Raw genomic sequence first — 15,050 nt, 5'->3', positions numbered from 1 at the left:
GGATCATAACTGTCCATGCTGGTATAATTTATACAGACTCTGTTTTGCACAGCAGGGTATGAGTAATTTATATAGAAGAAAAAAGAACTACTAACAACCTATAATAGAAGAATTAGCATGCTTAGTCATGCCAACATAAAATCAGAATTAAATATTCTTACTGATCCTTGAACAGGGCTGTTCCAGAGGGTTCCAGTTGTACTATCAGGATGTGGATAAAGGTAATTTCACCTGACCTTCAGGCTGTGGTATCACGAGATAGTAAAGGACTCCAAGCACCAGCTCAGAATTTTAATAGCTAAATAACAGTTTTATTTCTTTAGCTCCTGGGGTTTTCTGCCCCTCAATTCCCTCCAAAGCATCAATCCTCTCATGCTACCTATGATCAGTAATTATGATGCCTATGTCTGACTTTGCCCACATTAACAAGATACATGACTCAGCTCAAGCAAGGCCTGAGACTTATAAACCATGCTATGTTTCACTGCAGGATCTGATATGGAACATCTGTACCTAGGCAGAAGTGCTGGAGGTACCAGATCTCTAGCAGAAGGATTGCTGCCAAGAAGCCACTTACTAGGGTGGCATGGATGGCGTGACATCTACAGTACCTGTAAATCTGTGAGTACCTGTAAATCTGTGATGTACCTGTAAATCCATGAGTACATGTAAATCTGTGTTGCAGATAATTCTGTACTGGCACTTGAACATGCAGGAAACTGTGAGTAAAGAGCAGCCTGTGTAGAAGCAGTTCCATAGGTACTTTCCCGTCTGTGCTTGATTTAAAAAAAATCAAATACATACATACATAACAGGGACTGTAACTGGCATTTGGACGATGTTTTGCTGGCAAAAGGAGAGCATGTGGTAGTAGGCAAGGTATCTGCACCCTGGCGGGAGAGGGCTGAGAGGCAAAACTGGCCTGGTGGGGCTAGAAAAGGGAAGGAGAAAGGTAGCACAGGGGAGGGAGAAGACAAAAGGCATAAGGGGGGTGAAGACTACTTAGAACCATAGAGACTCAAAGGGAATGGTGATACTATACACTGAGATTTCCTTCTCCACTGCTGTCAGGGTGTTATTCCCCAATACAAAGACCATCTTCTTAAACATCTTAGAGAATTACCACCACAGCTAAAAGCCCATCCTCTCTGTAATGTCTGTGTGGGTCTCAGATTGGAGCAAGACAACATGATCAATGAGGGCAGAAATTTTTCTTAATCCCCATCCTATAAACAAATTAAAAACCCCAATCTAGATACTTAGGAGGAACAAAGGAGAAAGGTGAAGAAAGGCGGGAACACGACAGAAGCCAACAGGAAGGAATTTTCTCTGTCCCTTCCCTTTCAAGGCAGGGTAAACTAAGGAGTTTAGGTGTAGCAGGAGATATAATTCCTGGCAATAGCAACAGTGGTTGCAGCAGTTCACACGGTAAATGTTTGATTCTCTCCTTGGCCCTCTATGAGGCAGCAGGGATTTCAATTTCTGTGCTGCTGTGACCAGCAGTCTTTGCCATAAACACCGGCAGTAGAGCAGGGCATGTCCTTCTGCCCTGGCTGGTCTCTGCTGGGCCGCAGCTCAGTCTGCAAAGGGGAACAGACAGCAGAATGCAGTCAGCTTATGTGTGCTCCCTGCACAGCCTCCCCTATGGCTGATACTGTCGACGGAGCACTGGGATAGGGGGACCACTGATCTGACCCAGCAGAGCACTCCTTATGTCCTTCATTTATTCTTACTATTCAAAGATTTCTTAGACTTCAATTTAGATATTCAGAAGAAAAAAAAGCTTCAACTGCTTAAATCTCACAGAAACTCTGTGATACTGTTTTTATGCCAGCCAACTCTGACAAGAGATCGGGATGCTTGGGGAGATGGAATTTACTCCTCGAGGGGAAGAAAAAACCAAAACCAAACCAATCAAAAAATCTTGAGCATTTTAATTGGAAAGGTCTTGGTCCAGTGACATACTTCTCCACAAATTTTCATTGTCAAACATTATTCCCCCTTTATATTTTGGCTCCTTGCGGTAGTTCATATGTTGGTAAAGATGCTACTTTTAACAGTGATATTTTAAACAGAAATACTCATATTCCTACCTTACTTTAGAAAGGCTGATATGTCTAAGTCTAACCATTTCTTTTCCAGAGAGTAAATGAGGAATTAATGACTCTCACAGGGTCAAACAGGACAGGACTGCACCATTACAACTAAACAAACTGCTAAGCCACTGCAGTGTTAAATGCTCTGTTCTAATTGGCAGGAAAGGAGTCATATTTTGGTTTGCTGCCTCATACATGCAGCTTAAGTGATTCATACATAAAAATTTGTAAATAAATTGTCAGCCACATTTCATATGACACATATGAAAAATACATGTAGTTTAGTACCAGGTTTTGTTCCTAACCTATCACAACAAAATCCACATATCTTGGAGTAAAAGTTGGTTCTGGACAAATTCTCCAATCTTGTCTCTGCAGCAACACTGAGCCCAAGAGCAACATCTAACTCAATTAATTTTACGGGACAAACAGCTGGAGAAAATAAAAATCAACAACAAAGTTCTCAGTCCTATTCCAAATCAATCAGAAGCAAAGGGACTTAGAACAAAGTATTTCAGCGCTTAAGGCTTGAATTTGTTGGAGCTGTCTGGGTATATGTGTTCGGGCAGAAAAAAACCAGCATGCTCGTAAGTCCCCTATCCCCCCAAAACACAAAAATGAGAGAAGCATACGGTTTGTGAGCTTGAGAGTGAGCAAAACCAGGAAAATAAATCAACAAGAGTATATGCGGTACCATATAACTGCCCCAATTAGTAATTTATTTCAAGTACATTAAATGTAAATATTGGGTTTCAGCACGATTTCATTTTACCAGAAGTGCCCTCATCACTGGGTTACAAAAGCGATACTGCACATCTTCCTGACTCAAAGTATGCTTGATTATTTTGTGAAATAGAAGTGACAGAGAGAATGCCATCCTAACTCACTGTAATGTACATGTTGGGGGAATTAATCAAGGACAATCAGGCTCAAATCCTTTTAGGAAAGGGGTGGAAACGGAAACCTACTCTTTCAAATGCTGACTGATTATCTCTTATGATACTGTGCAAAAGAAAAGGGAGTATGTATTTGTCTTTTTTACGAACAGCCATATTGAAACAATGAGTATATGTGCTAATATCTAAATGTCAGAGACTATTTCTATGAAAGCCCAGTTGTTCTTCATTTCAGGAGATTTTTTGTTTAGTAAACAAAATACTTTTTGATCTTTCTATGCTTAAGATGCAAGGGGAGTAAATTAACCAGTTTTATAACAAATGCAGTTCAGAAATCAGGACAATTTCCTGTATCTTTCTTTTAAAATGTATCTTCAAAGGAATTTAAATAATGACATTTTTCTTTTTAATGATAACCCGCCTTTCATTCACCAGTGGCCTGCAGCTCTGACATTTCTCCATTGGTCAAAACCTTTCTTGGATTTCATATTAGTTGCAGAATCTTAACTGCTGGTAACTTTTCTTCATTAGTTCATCTTGGACAAAATGAAACTAAAAAAATAAACAGTCTTTAATCTCAATTAAAAGCATAGTAGAAGCTCCCCTTAGTAGAAATAATTGCTTCCAATCACTGTAAATACACAAGAATGACTTTTTCAAAGTAATACAATGATAATAAAATTACAGTTCTGTCCTCATGCAATCATTGTATTATAATTTTGAAATGAAACTTTTAAAACTAGTAACATAAGAGAAAATCTTCATGCCATCTATTCATAACTTAAGTATATAAAGTTGTGTTCAAGTAATCATTCTAGAATCATGCAATCATTGCATGACTTCATAAATTTCATGTATCTTTATAACCGAATTTATATTTGACTATTCACTTTTACAGAACTTTATGATTACATTTTAAGTCACTTGGGTGAAATAGCTGGTGAGGATGATACAGAAAAACATTTCTGTTAATTTTGTTCTTCATCATTGTGATGGATGATACATGATCACACGTACGGCTCCTTCATGCAAAGGCCAGGAATTGTGGAGTGCTGTGAGTATCTTTGTTAAGTGCTGCTCTTTTAAACATTTTTCTGAGAGCCAGGCTGGGAAACCATGATCTCTGTGAACTCTGCTGGTGAAATGCCCAAAGCAACAGATATAGAATCATGGAACAGTTTGGGTTGTAAGGGACCTCCAAAGGTCATCTAGTCCAGCCCCCCTGCAATGAGCAGGGACATCTTCAGTTAGATCAGGTTGCCCAGGACCACATCCACCCTGGCCTATAAAGTCTCCAGGGATGGTGCATCTACCACCTTTCTGGGCAACTTGTTCCGGTATTTTCTCTAAGATGCTACAATGTCTAAAGATGACCAACGCTTGAACAAACAGCGTGTTGCACAAACTATACTACAGAATGCATAGTGATGCCTGTTGATAAAAGGAAATGCTACCTGGTACATGTAAGGTGTTCAGGTGCTTCTACGACTTCTGATTGATGCATCTTTTTGCTCTGGTAAATCTAACCACGGGAAAGCTATGTCCCATTGCTTTTTGTTGAGTTGTGTCTCTGAGTTATGAATATAGCTATGTTCCTCAAGAATAAAACAGTTCACAAGGTCCTCAGCAATCAATGTGGCTAACACATTTTCAGCTGAGTGAATCCATCTATCAAAAGGTCTTGCAACATTGCAATAATTGTGGTTTGGATAAAGGTTTCCTTGCCATACCCGCAACAGCACAAATACTAACACCCATCATCTCTTTACTTCATTTGTTGTCCCTGCCAGAAGTCTTTTGTGACTTTTGAGACCAGGCAGAAAATCAAAAACTGTAGAGGCAGTTTGGGCAAAAACTTAAAGCAAGGCTTTGATCACAGTTCCTCCATTTTAGCCACCAACTTGCAGATGGATATCTTTCCCTTTTTTAGCTCTATGGATGTTTATTTGTAAAATGAAACAGATTAATCAAAAAGCAAAATCAAATCAGACCACTCAGCAACATGGTGGGCGTATTAGATCTCAGCAAAGGAGCATTGAAGAGCCTGCTCCACATCAGGAAGAGATTAAATTTGAAAACTGGTCTCCCACCTTATAGATGTTTCTCCTTAAAAGTTTCCTGCTTGGGCATTTTTTGTGAGGGTCTAGAGCAATCTGCCATACTGTTAGGACATATAGGCAGAGGGGTGCCTAATTTGAAGGTCACTGGAGCTTACTTACACGCCTGACAGAAGGTTTGTGATACACATAATATTGTGACACAACTCCAGGGATTGAACTTCAGGTGTACAGAGGGTATTCCTGGCAAAAACTGTTCCCATGGTTATTAGTTGCTTACAGGACCAGGCAACAACCAAACACTGCTTTTGTGGGTCTAATTTTTGGAAGGAAAAAAAAAAAAAGAAAAAAAAATGGAAAGTGGCACCAAAGGCCTGTAATGGATCAGACTTTAATAGTTCCTTTTGGCCAATGCAGTGCTGTGATACTGTAATGCCAAGCAGCAAAGCAGAAGGTATTTAAACTAAAAAAAAAAATAAAAATTTTTAAAATCCACAGAAAGGTGGCCTGGATTTTTCTTCCTCCTTCTGTTTTCAATTAAAAGCTCAGCTCTTATAATTTAGCAGGTTTGCTAAATATGTGTGCATATGTATTAGAGCCTTTCTCTCTTTCCTACTTGCTCATGTCACTCTTTCTCAACCCAATTATCCACAGATGGGGGCCCTGTGTGTTATTTCTATTAGGAAAACAAATTGATGATGGATTAAAGTATCTTTCACTCAGGCCTTCATTTACTTACAATGACTGCTGGATTCTGCCTTCTTGACCCCTGGAAGACCTAAACAGCAGAAGATACTCTTTCCCCAAAAATCTTCTTTCCTAAGATTTTCTTGGTGCCATATTCTCAGTGTTTGTCCAGCATATACCTGGTGACCCATTTCTAATTTCTTTCAAGTGATTTTGGGGTTTTTTTTTGTGTGTTTTTTTCTTGTCACAATTGCTGTTGTTGCTGCTACAGCTGTTCAGAAAACAGTTACTGAATCTGTCTGACCGCTTGTGCCTTTGGGAAAGGAGGATAGTTGGTTTTAGTTTCAGGAGATGTAATGGTGCTTAACTGTTTATTGCAACAATTTTAAATTATGGATGGCAGTTGTATCCTCAGTGTCAGAGGTTTCATAGAATCCAATATAACAAAAGAGGAGAAAAGGGTCTCCCCCAAGCTGATTAAGACAACAGATCCAGGCAGTTACATTTAATTTTATACACAACTTTAGGTCAAAATATAACTTGTCAATCACAACACTTTTACGTGGTCACAAATCATATGGCCATATACCAAATGAAAAGGGCACAGTTCACAGAGTGTAATGGGTTTATTCACTTGTTGATAAATTACTTGATAACCCAAAAAGAAAGAGATAAAGATCAATTCCAATGAGGCCTAGCTCTTTTTAAAATAGTATTTATTTTATTTGATCTAAAACTTGTATTACAATAAAATAAGGTCTTCAACCTGACAAAGACCAAATCTGATCAAGTGCTTTCTAAGAACTATGATGAACACTCAGAATGAAAGATGGAAGGTGATGTTTGATCTATATTGTTTGAAACCCAGCAGATGTCCAGAGCTGAGTGAAAGGGGAAGCTTCTGTGCTTTCCAGTGATTGATAGGAACCCCATAAATATCTTCACTCCTTTAGAATTTTTCAGTTTTTGTGTGCAACCATTAATAGCTATAACAGTAAACCTTTTCTGCAGCTTTATAATGAAATAGCACTTGTGCCTGTACACAGAATAAATGGCTTGGTGTGACATGTATTCTTTACTGGGTGATGATGGTGAAGCTGTACCTCAATGGTATAGTTTACGTCTTGGCCTCCAGGGGTCTACAGAGGATGGAAGCCCATGTAGCAAGACAAATGGGATGTGAGTATTATGAAAATCCAGATCTGACTCCAGCAGACTGTAGACTCCAGCAAGTTCTAGTTTTTTGTTTCCTTCTCCTTTCTTCAAACTCTTTTGGCTGTCCAAACTACAAATAGAACTCACTCTTCTGCACCAAAAATGACTGATGTTAAGACATCCTGGTGCATAAACCATGAAAAAACTTGCATCTAGTCTGCGTATCCAGCTGCACAGTGGCATTTTACCTCACATGGTTTTGCTGGGAATTTCAGTGCCTGATACCTGGGTGCATACGTCCACTTCCCAGCATTGCAAAGAAAAAGTCTTAAACCAATATAGAGCATAAAAATTTTTTGCATACCACAGCGCATAACAAAGTACCTATAGCATCCTGCTAGACAGGCTAGTTTCAAAGTCTTTATGGAAATTTTAACTAAAACTAGAAAGTACTGTAAGAAGCAGTGTGTTACTTGCATGGCATTGTTTCTCTTGGGCCCATGAAATTTGGAAGCATTTACACAGCCAGTCTGAAGCCAGCTGGATTCTGATGAATTTTAACCTCAGCCTCTCAGTTTCTGAAAATGAAAATAAAGAAAACCTTTGCAAGCTGGTACAGCAATCCTGTGAAGCCTGGAATCTGGTCAATCCTGCCATTAGCTCAATGTACCAAATTATACTAAATAAATGAAACATTGTCTCAATCCACTTGCATACAAAATTCAGGCTAGAAGACTTTGATGAAAATACAATGAAAAAGTACATATTTAACACCTAGTCTTGCCAGAAACAGAAGTGAGTGGTTACAAGGTTTTGAATTTTACTTCGTAAGGAGAAGTCTCATGCTGCTGGTCTGAATCCACAGCAGAATTCCTGCCCTGATACCTCCAGCCATATTGACATGTTCCGGACTTTTGCGGAGCTTGCGTATGCACATCCAGCTTTTTCTCCTTGCTTTATCTCAGCAGGAGCATGCTGGTTCAGCATCCTCTCCTCAGCGACCACCGGGTGGAGGCGGCCGGGATCAGGGCTTCTCTCCACCTTTTATGGTCGACAGCTTTTGCGGGACCGAGGCCAGCTTCTGGCAGGATGCAGAGGTCCCAGCCGACCCTTCCTGCCCGCCACACTCGAGGCACCGCCCGGGGGACTGGTAGGGGCTCCGCCGCACCCGGCCGCGGGGAGGACGGGCAGTGCGGTCGCGGGTGCGGGCGCAGATGTGGGGCCGCTGTCGGGCGCGGAGCCCGGAGCGCGGCGCCTCCCGCCCCGCGGGGTGCCGGGGAGGGGTGTCCGCCGCACGTCACCGCCGCCCGCGATAAATGCCCGGCGGGGCGGGAGCCAGCAGGAGAATCGCGGAGCTCCTCCGGGCGGCAGTGATCCGGAGGCGGGGGAGGAGGCGGCTATCTCAGCGGCAGCCCCTCGCCGCGCTCCGCTGCTGGACGCATCCGCACCGCGGCTGCCCGCTACAGCGAGCGGGGGGAGGCCGTTCCTGCGCCCCCCAGCCCCGGCCCCGGCGCGGGCCTGTCGAGGAGGTGGTCGGCGGAGCGAAGCTGGCTGCGGAGGGAGGAGGCAGCCGCCGCCGGAGGGGTAAGGGCGTTGTGGGGGGGCGCCCGGCGGCTCCCCGCAGCATCCTCCCCGCGGCGGGGGGTACGGCGAGATACGGACTCCGGCGGACGCGGGGCGCCCCGGCCGGAGAGCGGGTCCTGGGGCCGGCAGCCCCTTGGCGAGCGGGGCTGGGGCCGGGGCGGTGCGCTGGAGAGAGCCCAGCTCTGCCTCCTTCGCCGCTTTTTGTTTCCCTCCCAGCGGCTGAGTTCGGCGCGCTCGGTGTGGCGGGATCCACGCGTTTTCACCCAGGGCGTAGGAGTGACCATAGCTGTCTTACCTAGAGCACTCAGTCATGCAATAGGCAGTGTTGGAATATGCTGTTCTTGGAAGTGGTACTACTTTTTCAGAGTTATCTGTGCTTGTCTTTGTTTGCTGAATAGGCTAACCCCATCAACCCTCATTTGCTTTCTCGAGTTGAATACTTTATTTAGGTTTTTGGAAATCATTAAAAAACCAAAACCAAACCCTTTAATCAAAGTCGTATTTTGAAATGCACCAAGAGGGAATATTTCATATCAACTTCATTGTGGTTTTCAGTTATTATTTTGGCAATGGATGTAAGCCTTTTAACTTACTTTGTTCTTAAATTCCAATACTGGAAGACCTTATCTACAGTCTAATCTTCGTTGATGTCTGGCTCCTTTTAAGTAGCTATGAAAAGCATGGTTTCTTGCATGCAGGCAATGAAATGTGCATGCCAGTGTACCATATAAAACCGCTTGAACAAACTGAAGTTCATAAGGTTGAAGATAAGCTATCTTCCCAAATCAACAGTGTATACTTACTAGAGTAAAAGCAGAGTAGCATCCTGGTTTCTCCCCCTAAAACAACAGTGGCAAACTGTGCAAACTGTACAAACTACAGTTCTTGTTGCTTAGTAAGTTCATACAGGCAAGTGCTTCAGTCTCCAAATGACGTTACTGTCCCTTATGCATTTACAGCCAACAGACCTGGAAGAAAGACCTTGTCTTGGAGCTAACTCCTGAGCATTTTGAGATCATTCATCATGAAGTATGTAGTACAGGAATGGCTCAGAATAACTACCTTGCTATTCATAGCTCAAGCACTTTCCGCAGTGGTTCTTCCCAATGCCACACTCCTAGAGGAACTTTTGGAAAAGTACATGGATGAAGATGGTGAGTGGTGGATCGCCAAGCAGAGAGGGAAAAGAGCTATCACAGACAGTGATATGCAAAGTATCTTGGATCTTCATAATAAATTACGGGGTCAGGTGTATCCACCAGCTTCCAATATGGAATATATGGTAAGGAAAAACTGATAGCGACATGCAGAAAGAAATGTTATTAGAATAGTTGCTGTCACTTTATAACACAATGTACTTTCAGTCTTGGCTTGCTTGTTTTCCAGTTTAAAACACTTGTTACTTGTTTGTCCTTTTTTTTTTTTTTTGTATAGAGGTGAACTGTGAGATAAAAATGCCTGTTTGTGGATCAAGTGTCATGTTCTACTGATACTAATGGTTTTAATCATTCATAGCTCTCCTGAATTTAAGTGACAATTCTTCAGTATTAGATCCCACTTTCCAAAATTACATTGCTCAAAGTAGTTGATTGTGACCTAAGAAGTTACCATCTAAAAAGAGTTACTGAACTATGAACTTTCAAAATAACATGGATTTTCTCCCATGCTTCTAGGTTGGATGGAATTTCTGAGCAAGAAATTTGGCATCTGTTACTGGACTGAAGTCCTGTATGTTCCCATGTTTAGCAGATTAATAATGAAATGCATAATTTCTGTTTGTGTTTTTCCCTTAAGAAGCCTCTATGTTTGGCTTGTTATTAGTAGACTTAAATCTCCCATGGTTTTGAACTTTGATTTTATGCCGTAGTTCAAGGCTAACTCTATCTCTCCTTGCTAATTAGATCAAATCAGGTCATTAGAGCTTTGAAGAAGTCCAGAGGTCTGACAAGAATGGGCAACTTTTCTTCTGTATTCTTATTTCTGCAGAAAAGCACAAATCTTTTTCCTGTGTCCGCACTGTGTATTATTTGCTTATCTGTCCAGTCACCAGAGAAATAGCGTTACTATAGGTTGGGTTGTTTATACCTAATATTACACAGGTTTCCTGACAACTTACATTGTAAGGTTATGACAGAAGATCATACTAACACATTTCAAGATGTAGATACCTTTCGCAGCTTGGAGTGATGTCTGTCAGCTTGGAGATCTGATTGAACTGAGCATATATGTGCCCTGGAGAAACTGTGCTTACTTAAATCATTAATAAAGGTAGTTTAACTGAAGTTTACCTATATGAGTGTTACTGTATTAGGCTAAGAGCCATCAGAGAATTAGTTACCATGTTTCATTGCCAAATAAGGGGATGATAATATCTAAAACCCCTTTAACCCCTTCAGTTAAAATAGTCTGCACATATCTTTGAACTTTGGTTTCTGTTATGATTTTATCAGACCTTGTTATAATATAGGTTACTTTATTGTTTCCAATAACCTAAGTTGATTTATTTCTGGAAAACTTAAGAAAAAGCTATCAAGACTTTTTGTAAAATGAGAATAGGGAAAACTTTATTGTTTTACTGTGTTAAAATACCATAACGCTTTTCCCCAAGGTTCTGCAAAAGGGTAGCTTTGATTTTTAGTTAAGTGCCTTTTTCCGTTCTACATTTACCTGTGTTATATATTTTGAGAAGAACTTGGATATACTCCTTGGAGTTAGTTATGTTTTTGACAGCTGTATTCTTCACAGATTCCTCCTGCACTGCACACACGGCCTAGATTTTGCGTTAGGTCTACATCTGCAACAAATTTTTGTTGTGTCGTTACTGTGTTTTTATTTCTGTGCTCCACTATGACCCCTGACCCAGAGTACAAGTAGCATGGAAAAGAGATTACACAATTTTAGTATTAAGGACATATTCTTACGTCCCGTTACTCAGAATGGGACAGCAGCTTTCGAGAGAGTGGGATTCAATTTTGGGATACTATCCAAGGGAATCAGGGATTGGCGTTTGTGAATGTGAAGGGTCTGTGTAAAGAATCTGGCCAAAGGAATGGATGTGTGTTTAGAGACAAAGACCCATAAGAAGGGCATGCAGAGGGGCTGAGAGTCTGGTCAAGAAGGTGTTGAGCAATCAGTGGTAAGAGAGAGGTAAAGAGATAAAGAGCATTTGATGAATAGATGTGGTTAGGGGAAGCACTGTGACTTCCTGGGCAGAGAAAATTTGGGAGTTTATGGAGGGAGGTTAACAGCACAGAAATTCACTAAGAGGCTATATAAAAAGACTGAACCTGCGAGTGAGTGGTAAGGGAGATTGTATGTGGAGGAAGCTGGCAGGAGTCAGTATTGGGAACTGAGAGGAGGGTTTAGAAGACAGTGGGAACCCTCCACTGCTTGAAAGAAGGAGGAAATTATGGGATTTAATAAGAGAGAAATTTGAGTACAGAATTGTAACTGTGGTGTGGAGCCACAGATTGAACAGCAAAGAACAAACTAGAAATGATAGCTCATTAAGGAAGCATGGTTTGTTTTGTGCAAAGAGATTCCTTTGGAAAAACTAATACCGTAATCATAGTGCATTATGCATATTGCGTAATTTATTTATTCAATAGATAAATTACTTGAGTCAAAATCTATTTTGTCATTTCATAACTTTTGCAGATATAGCTGTATAACTATTACTGCTAGCTTTTTGTCCATAATTAAAACAAATGTCTGATATTTAATAGTGAATTTATTTTTCTAGATTCATATCAATAATAGGATGAACAAGTTCCACTTTTCCAGGTAAAGTGGTAAGCACTCTTAGATCTGTTTTTCCAAGGGTCCATGACCTCTGGATCAGTTTTGTGAATGACAAAATGTTCAAACAGGCAAGTATTGGTAGAATTAAAACTGTATTTGACTATTTTTTTTTTTTTTCTGTAAAATGAAAGATGGGGATAAATGGGAATGTTTTATTAAGAAAAAAAGTTTTAGCAGATAGACCCATACCATTAAAAAACCCCAAACCTTGCAATGGAATACATCGGGTCTTGTCATCAGTTAGTTCCAGTGCTCCAGAATAGGGAAACAATCCCTTTAAGTGTTTGTCTGATGTCTAGTGAGCTACAAAAGTAGAGCTGGGTGCTTTATTAGTATAGACATGCTGGCAGAAAAAGTATCCTGGTATGGGCACAGCCATGTCACTGTAAGCTGCCCTTTGTACTGGTAAAACCTTTCCTTGTAAATGGCTAGCTCTGCTTGTGGAAGTGAAGTTTTTTGTCTTACTAAATCCGAATGAAGGTGATCAAGGTCCAGGTGCCTCACTGGTATGTCTATCCCTCTAGAAGTGTGTTGCATAGTTGAGAGGTTTAAGATCTCCAAGAGTGCTTGAAGCTAGAAGAAGGTTGAATGCTCTCATTGCACTATTAGTTTGTAACAACTAAACTAACCTAACCTAATGGGCGGCTCTGGCTGAAATGCCTCTGTTCTGGTCCTGCCACTGGCACGTATCTGAGTTGATAATGAGAGTGACCCAAGTACCTAAGAAATCAGATTTTATTTTTTAAATTTAATTTTTCAGATTTTTTTTCCAGTCTGAGTCATGAAACTGGCTCCCTATGTAGCTGAATGAGATGAGTACCAGTGCCGGTAAAAAGAGAGTAGGAATGCATAGCTCGGGAATGGGAGGGGTGAAGAACCACACTTTGGGTAGGAGCTATTTGTAATATGACTTATTTGCAAAGTTCAGCCTTACATTTTAGAGAACCTCAGGGCTAATGCCACATTTTGGTTTAAGTTGTGTAGAAGAGAAAAGCTTTCGAGGATGGTGCCCAGCATGTAAGATCTTGGTTCTATTTTTAAAAAAAGGAAAACAAAAAGGTTGAATTACTGGTTTTCTGTACAGCTATACACTTTCCCCTTATGCCCTGAAAAATAGAAAGTGTACAGGGCTATCACAGTTCAGAGACCTAAAGTCACCAGCTGCGGTAAGACCCACAGTAGATATGTTTAAGGAACAGAATGTTCTCATGGTTGTCTGACTGAATTTACCAGATGACAAGTTCATCTTCTCAAGTACTGTGACTGTATTGGTGAGCGGTAATGGATTCATAGGGTAAAAGGATAAGATTAGAGCATGTGAAAAGAGAAACTTTTGCAATGAAACCCCCAGCTTCCAGCAAACAGCAGCTTAGGGACTTCCAAAATCTCCTGTTGTACTTTTTGTGGCCAATGGTCTTGGGTGGAATTTTCTGTTATGAATCTGAACGCTTCTGAGTCCATTTGTATTCTTTGAATCCATGGCATCAAGATGCAGAGCTCTATATATTTAATTACGGACTATGGGAAAAAGTACTTTTTTTTCTTTTTTTGCTTTAAACCTATTCTTTTAATTGATGCCTTGGTTTTTGTGGTGGTTTTTTTTTTGTTTGGTGGGGTTTTTTTTTTTGGGTGGTTTTTTTTTTTTTTTGTGAGAGATAATAATCTCCTTAATGGTCACATCTTTTCAACTGGAGAGTTCTACTCGTCTTACTTGAAAAGTATTCTATCTGAAAAGCTATTCAATTTTGTTTTCCTTCTCTATCTGTGATGGTGGTACATCTTAATTCAAAGGGAACAAACCAAACTCTTCATACTTATGGCATACCACAAATAGATACAGTTTTTTGCTTCCTAATAATTTCTAAAATTCTTTTACTTTTTTCATTGTGGCTGAACTAAAGCTGACATTTTCATAGAGTTATTCACAATGACTGCACGATCTTTCCAGTGTGCTAAGAGGTCATTTAGTACACTACAGTGTATGAATAGTTGTCTGTAATCTCCAGCAATGTCCTCATTACTTTGCATGTGTTCACACTGAATGCTATCTGTCATTTCATCTTCCAGTCACTTATCATTAGTGAGTCTCTTATCTCTTTCGTTTATTTTCCTATCTTGTTTTTAACTACCTTAAGTAGTGAATACCATCTTGCATTCCCTTTTCTTGGGCTATTGTGAAGAAGGTATACAGCAGAGGACCATGGATACATCATGCAGAGAATTTGAAATGTTATTTCATATTCTTGTGTCTGTTTTCTGGTTTTTGTCACTTTTTTTCTTAAACTCATGATAGCTTAATTTCAGTCATTTATTAATTTTTAAATAACTTAGGAACTTTGTAGAAAGCTTAACTGCGCTTAATCCTCTTCCACATGTTGACACCTTCAAAGTTTAATACATTCAGGGAGGAATTCATATTATCTCTGTATTTAGTATGTTTTTTAATGTTCTCTATGAAATCATCCCATGGAAGTCAGCTTTTAGTCTGCAGTTTCTCAGGATCTACTGGAAGCTTTTTAAAATATTAACACCCACAGTCTGTTTTCTCTGTATTGAGAACAGAGAAAATTCCTCTGTACATTCCTCTGTAATGAGGCCATTTTAGGAGAGATTGTGTACCACATGGTAATTCAGAAGTTCCATGATCAAGTTCTTTCAGATTCTTGAAGGATACTGCCTGGTCCTGGCAATTTGGTGCTGTTAATGTATTCAGTTCCATCTAATGTGTCCTAAGTCTGATATGGATCCTCCAACTCGCCTTCTGTCTCTTTCAC

The 15,050-nt window shown here is 40.4% G+C and overlaps 1 protein-coding gene across 3 annotated transcripts in view; it reads left to right on the top strand.

The window, feature by feature from the left end:
- The first annotated feature begins 8,245 nt into the window (after window positions 1–8,245).
- The window catches only part of CRISPLD1 (cysteine rich secretory protein LCCL domain containing 1), a 42,166-nt gene continuing 35,361 nt past the window's right edge, over window positions 8,246–15,050 (top strand). For all 3 annotated transcript variants that reach the window (XM_030504320.1, XM_030504329.1, XM_030504311.1), the window contains exons 1-2: window positions 8,246–8,475; window positions 9,435–9,757. In XM_030504320.1, the coding sequence (XP_030360180.1) occupies window positions 9,500–9,757 (258 nt within the window). In that variant the 5' untranslated portion in view covers window positions 8,246–8,475; window positions 9,435–9,499. The remainder of the gene's footprint in view (window positions 8,476–9,434; window positions 9,758–15,050) is intronic.

Source organism: Strigops habroptila, chromosome 1, assembly GCF_004027225.2.
Source record: "Strigops habroptila isolate Jane chromosome 1, bStrHab1.2.pri, whole genome shotgun sequence".
Classification (NCBI taxonomy): Eukaryota; Metazoa; Chordata; class Aves; order Psittaciformes; family Psittacidae; genus Strigops; species Strigops habroptila.
The sequence above is the reverse complement of the archived record's forward strand: the minus strand, read 5'-3'. Positions and strand labels throughout refer to the sequence as shown.